Consider the following 5,755-nt stretch of genomic DNA (forward strand, 5'->3'; position numbering starts at 1 on the left):
TGAAACAAATTAATTTCTTTGATTTGCATCAGGGGAACAACAAAATCTTCACAGCCTCATTTCAGAAAACTAAATGTACAAGAGAAGGTATATTTAAAGCGAAAATCAATTCATTAATACAAGTCTAACTTATTGAGAGGAATCTACATGTACATAAAAACTGGCTGCCACTATCAGATAGCAAAGAATAAGCATTAGTCCTTTGAAGTAATTAGCAGTTCCTTCCTGCAAATGCATAATAAATATCAGTGTTGTCTCTTCAGTCTTCACCATACTAATAATCAAGTCATTGTTAACATTCGTAATACCATACTTTTAATTTTCATTCTTTTTTTTTATGTTTGAATACAAACCTGTAACATGAAGGCGACAACTATAACAGTAAGAAATAGTACTGCAGTCTCAAAAAGTTGAAAGTTTAAGTCCATAGGGTGCCCTGTTATCCAGCCAATAACAACACAAAATGGTATCTGCATAATGAAAAGGAAAATGTGAACGAAATGAAATTTCACACACTAGATTTTTGTTATAACTTATAAGGAGGAATTTATGAATGAAAAAACCAGATGACAGTCCATTAATGCTGCATCAAACCATCTTCTACTACTTATAGGAAGAAACTGAATATATTCAGTTGTTTCATCACTTGGTTTCGATCCTACTATTATGTTATATGTTACTCCTACTAAATTTTGCTTTCTCTTATTTGGACATCATGCAAATATTTCAGCATATTGTACTCCTCAGAAAAATGCATCTCTAAAATTCTGTGTGCAAAACTCTACCTTAATTCTACCTGAATATATGCAAGTATGCATGCTTAGATACATAAGAAAGCAAAGACTGTCACACATACTTGCATGAAAACTGAAATTAGAAAAAGCATTTTATATTTACCATAGCAACAGTAATTCTATATAGTAATTCAATCTCATCCATACAATATAAATATATAATACTTGCCACAAACATAGATATCTGTGTGGATGACCCAATTGCTACTCCTAAGGAAATGTCCTGCAAGAATACAACTTATTAATATGAATATATATGGGAACACATGTGTGAATACAAGAACTGAAACCTCACAAGTTTATCTTTCATGGCAAACATTATAGCACTGGCATGTTCAGCTGCATTCCCCACTAGTGGAAGCAATATGACACTAATAAATGCTACTGGAATTTCCCATGCCGTAGATGCTCCCTGTAACAAATAGAAATTTTATTTCTTAGAAAAATGTCCTAAAAAGAACAACACAGAAATAAGAAATTTCATATAATAATAAACATTTGATGATACCTTAGAGAAGTCATCTTTCTTGTAAAAATATACAAAGGACAAATGGCATTTCATTTGAAAAGCAAGCCAAAAACTTGAATGACCTCAAATAGGTAAGCACAAAGGCAAGGATGAAGGAAGAACAAGATAAACTGCTTGAACCGCTTAAGGACAACAGCCGGAGACAGCTAGAATTTGGAAGGTCTAGATTCTTGTCAGAAAATGGGAGTGAGTATTTGGACTTGTTAGAAATCAGTTAGGTTGACAGTTATTATGTTGTAGTAGGTTCTTAAATCGTAAAGGCTATAACAGATCTCTACCCAATAATAAGGCAACATCTCCCTAGAAGAGTTCTCTCTCCTTATTCCCAATTGAATTGCATATTCACTTCTCTCTTCATGCAATTCTGATTATCTCTCTCCCCTTGGGAACCTCTCACAAAATCAACATCACCTAGTGGACAAAAATAGTTTACCTATCTAATGCTGACAAACATGTGTCATCCTCATTCTTCGGACATTGTTAACGATGACACACAACTTAGTGCTTGCCAGGCCAGCTTTTTAAGACTTGCATAAATATATAAACATGATATACTGAGTAGGAAATATATTATCAGGCTGAAAGGTAAACTCTGAAGGGAATCTATTTCAATTTAACTACCTTCTAACAAAAAATGTGAATATTATCCCCACCTCTATAGCGCCAACCAAATATTCTGACAGGATTGATATCCAAGCAGTCATAACCGAAAGCCAGATTATTGTTTCCCATTTAGAAATATCTGAAGATTCATCATCATTTGAGTTGTTTCCATTCTGACCCTCATCCTGAATTCATATCATGTTTCCACAAACTGGTGAGCAAATATGTTCTGTCAAGCATTTACAGGAAATATGATAATAATATTGAATGTCAAGCATTAACAACCAAGCCTTGCCTTATCCCAATAATGAACATCAAGCATACTAGAAAAATTATTGGTGAGTTGCAAAAAGAGTTAAAAAGAACGTTTATAAGTTATTTAATCAATAAAGAATTAATAATTTACTATGCTTATTTCTATGGGCGAAAAATTTCTCAAGATAGTTAATCATCCTCCTGCATTTGGTCACTTCACTCTCAGGCTATAATTTTGAGGGAAGTGAGACAAATAATTTTCATAATAATTTCCAGGAATAAAAATACGAATCAATCTGAATTCTTAAAGATCAAAACAAAGTTCAGAACTGGATGGAAATTGTCATCTTCCTACATTCAATCCCCCTCCCAAGAATGAGCAGAAATGCCAGACAAATCTATTGGAATATATGGGGCATAGCATAATATGCAAGAGGAAAACCCAAAATCTATTAGAAATGGACCGGACTTTTAACCTCAAGTCATATTCGTAGCTGAAATAGGACATCTTAACAGAAACAATAAATGAGAATTAGTAAGGGAACCACACGTTTGAATATATATCAAATTCTACTTGTTTTCAATCTTGATTGATATACATCAAACTTGTGTTATCTAAGTCTAGAATCTAAATATCACTTTGCTGTCTGCTCGTTTAGATTAAAGAGCATCCATTCGGTCCAAAACCTATTAATAAGCATGTGTCACAGTTCCTATTCATAACAAAATTATGATTGTGATTACATAAGAAAATCAATAATATCACATGGCATACCACATATCCACAAACAAAAGAATGACTGAGAAAAAGGAAACTTGATATAAGACTGCCAACCTCGTTCACAGAGACGTAGAGATTTCTTTGACTTTTTAACTGAAAAAATAGGTATGCAACATAAGCCACAAGCATAATGCTGCTGCTGAATCTTGAAAGTGACAACTCTGACTTCCCAACATGGACCTCAGTGTGAGTGTAGTGTAGAACAGCAGGAAAAAGTATGCCCATGACTGCCATTAGCAATAATCCTGAGTTCACGGAAGCAGCTGCCTACATGGTAAATTGAATCAGCTACAGGTAATACAAAATGAAACTAAGGAACATAATAAAAAAGACAGAAATTAACATGTCTACCTTGTTAAACACTTGCTCCTTCTCGTGATTAACAATCCCGCTACATAAGAATGCACACCCAAGCACCAGTAACATATTGGACAAAATTGAACCCAGCAAAGAGAGCTGGACAACGCGTGTCATTCCACTTTTCAGTGCATATATTGAGATGATCAGTTCTGTTGCATTTCCAAATGTAGCATTTAAAAGACCCCCAACTGTAAGATACAATATTATGAAATTAGAAATAAACCACACCACAAGCATATGACTAACAACAAAATAGAAGAGTGAACCACTTAGATAATGCATCTGGCATCTGCATGCAGATATTAAAACCATATACCATCACAAAAAACAATGGAAGGTTGAAATGAGAAACCGGATCAATATTTTCCAATGAAATATAACATGTAAAAAAGATAATTGAAATTTAAGAGATACTTGTACAAATAGTTAGTCATAGAGACACATAAAAGCATCTCCTAAACTGGTCATAAAAACACATCATATTAACAACTCAAAATTTACACTTTAACTTATCTCACTGAATGTTCTAGATTGATTTAAAAGAAGATAGACTTAGTAGAATGCTACTACTTTACCAGTATCTCCAGTGTAAAACGCCAGCTGCCTATACAAGACCAAGAAAAGGATAACATCAGAGCATATAAAGTGAAAATCTTGAGCAAAATCTTAAATAGTACGTGTACTATTACTCGGTAGCATAACCTAACCGCTCCGCCAGAGGCATTATCCCCAACAAACTCAGACCAAAGACCCAACCCTGCAGTCCACCTTCACAAATCAATATAAGATATTCAATCTAAAGTGCCGGAAAGTTAAGAATTGTTTGAAGTCCAACTCACAAGATGACCAGTCAACTTCTGTACAAGAATTGCAAGAGGCCCAAAAGGCATAAGCAAGTTGAGTTTGTTAGAAAAGACTACAACTTGTATGCTCCTGTAAATCATACCCGCCAACGTTTCATGATGGACAGTCCGAGATTCTCCAGAATGTGATCCATGTACATCCATCAGACTCGATTCTGACGGGTGAAAATTTATTTCGGAGTCAAAAGGAACTTCATCGTCTGTCCTATACATTGCTCTTCCATTCGGACTACCCATCTGTGACACAAACAGTGGACATTGTCTAGATTTTAGACAAGTCGTTGACTGAATGCTTCATCATACCACTATCTTTACACAAGTATTTCCAACAATATATTTGTTTGGTAACTGACAAGTTGATTATTTACAAAATGTTTGAAGGGAAACATTCATTAAAACAAAATAAAAAGGGGAAAATTTACAATCAAACATTATTGAACTTGAATTTGAAAAAGAAAAAGAAAAGTATCTGCCACATTTGAATTTATAATGAAATGTGTCTTTTTTCCAACCACCAAGTAAGGCTCTTACAGAGAGGATTCACAAACCATCATTTTTCCAATGAAAAGCACAAACTGTTAATAGGCATTGTCATACAACTTGAATATCCAAAAATGCATAAATAGAGAAGTTCTTACTTCTTACAAAAACAAAATAAAACATTCATAAACACCAACAAACTACGGAAACTCCTATTTGACTACAAATTGTGGTAACATAAATTAAAAATACTAACCCTATTGAAAATTTAAAAGAAATTTACAAAGGATATGCCACAATGGGGAAAAGATCACACCTTGCAAGTCTCAGACAAATCATCTAAGAATCCGGATGCACTGCAATGAAGAGATTGAATATTAGGGGAGAAAAATAAAACATATATATATATATATATATAAGTTGCTAGGCAAAAAGAATTAAATACTAACATTCAAAGACAAGACATGACAGAGAAAAAAAAAATTAATTCATCAAATTTTAAGAGTCCAATCCAAGTACTTACACACGAGTAGGTTTCACTTCAATTGGAGTCTCCATTTTTTTGTATAACTCAAATGGGCATAAAGTAACCAAATTGCCACCAGAATAATTATTATGGCAGTAATTATTTCAGTTTTGTGTGGAAAGAGTGAAAGAGAAAACAAGTGTTTTTTTTTTGTGTTGGGTGAGTTTCAGTTTCAGTTTTGCTGTGCGTTTTAGGTTTGGCTCAAATGTCTTCTGCGGCCGTTTTCTTTCTTAACAGTTAGTTAACACGCATTTCTCATTTTTTGTATTGGTCGTTGTCATTAGTTTTGTTTTGTCAACTGAAAACGATTTTAGGACACTGCATCATCATTGGTTTCATGTTGATTCCAAACCTTGATTTAACTTTGACTTTATGCCATGGTAAAACCTGGATGGAGGAAAAATATATACTAATTCCGTTATTATTTATAAAACATAATCAACAAAAAAATTTAATTTTTGTTGACTTATTATAAGATTTTATTTAATTTTTTTTTGTTATGTATTAATTAATTTTTTATTAAAACATTACTTTAAATTCTCTCCTCTGAAAATTGAAGAATAT

At 33.2% G+C, this 5,755-nt stretch overlaps 1 protein-coding gene across 2 annotated transcripts; it reads right to left on the reverse strand.

Annotated features, from left to right (window-relative positions):
- LOC114423596 (vacuolar cation/proton exchanger 5-like) lies at nt 1-5,412 on the reverse strand. Of its 2 annotated transcripts, XM_028390415.1 has the most exons (12): nt 5,189-5,411; nt 4,982-5,021; nt 4,162-4,422; nt 4,012-4,079; nt 3,898-3,926; nt 3,314-3,510; nt 3,017-3,229; nt 1,977-2,111; nt 1,090-1,206; nt 964-1,017; nt 354-470; nt 1-225 (listed from the first exon to the last, which is right to left on the reverse strand). In XM_028390415.1, the coding sequence occupies exons 1-12, from the start codon at nt 5,221-5,223 to the stop codon at nt 130-132; spliced, it is 1,362 nt and encodes a 453-aa protein (XP_028246216.1). In that variant the 5' UTR covers nt 5,224-5,411; the 3' UTR covers nt 1-129. The 2 variants fall into 2 exon arrangements, with proteins under 2 accessions (XP_028246216.1, XP_028246217.1); XM_028390416.1 differs by lacking the exon at nt 354-470 and having other exon boundaries at nt 5,189-5,412.
- Between the last annotated feature and the right edge of the window lie 343 nt (nt 5,413-5,755).

This window comes from Glycine soja, chromosome 8 (assembly GCF_004193775.1).
Source record: "Glycine soja cultivar W05 chromosome 8, ASM419377v2, whole genome shotgun sequence".
Lineage (NCBI taxonomy): Eukaryota > Viridiplantae > Streptophyta > Magnoliopsida > Fabales > Fabaceae > Glycine > Glycine soja.

What these genes read in the sequence shown, in the direction of transcription:
- LOC114423596 (XM_028390415.1), bottom strand. Translation starts at nt 5,223, where the DNA reads ATGGAGACTCCAATTGAAGTGAAACCTACTCGTGT. An exon ending in GAAGTGAAACCTACTCGTGT is followed by an intron (nt 5,022 to 5,188) that starts GTAAGTACTTGG and finishes TCTTCATTGCAG; the next exon opens with TGCATCCGGATTCTTAGATG. An exon ending in CACAGATATCTATGTTTGTG is followed by an intron (nt 471 to 963) that starts GCAAGTATTATA and finishes TTCATTATGCAG; the next exon opens with ATACCATTTTGTGTTGTTAT.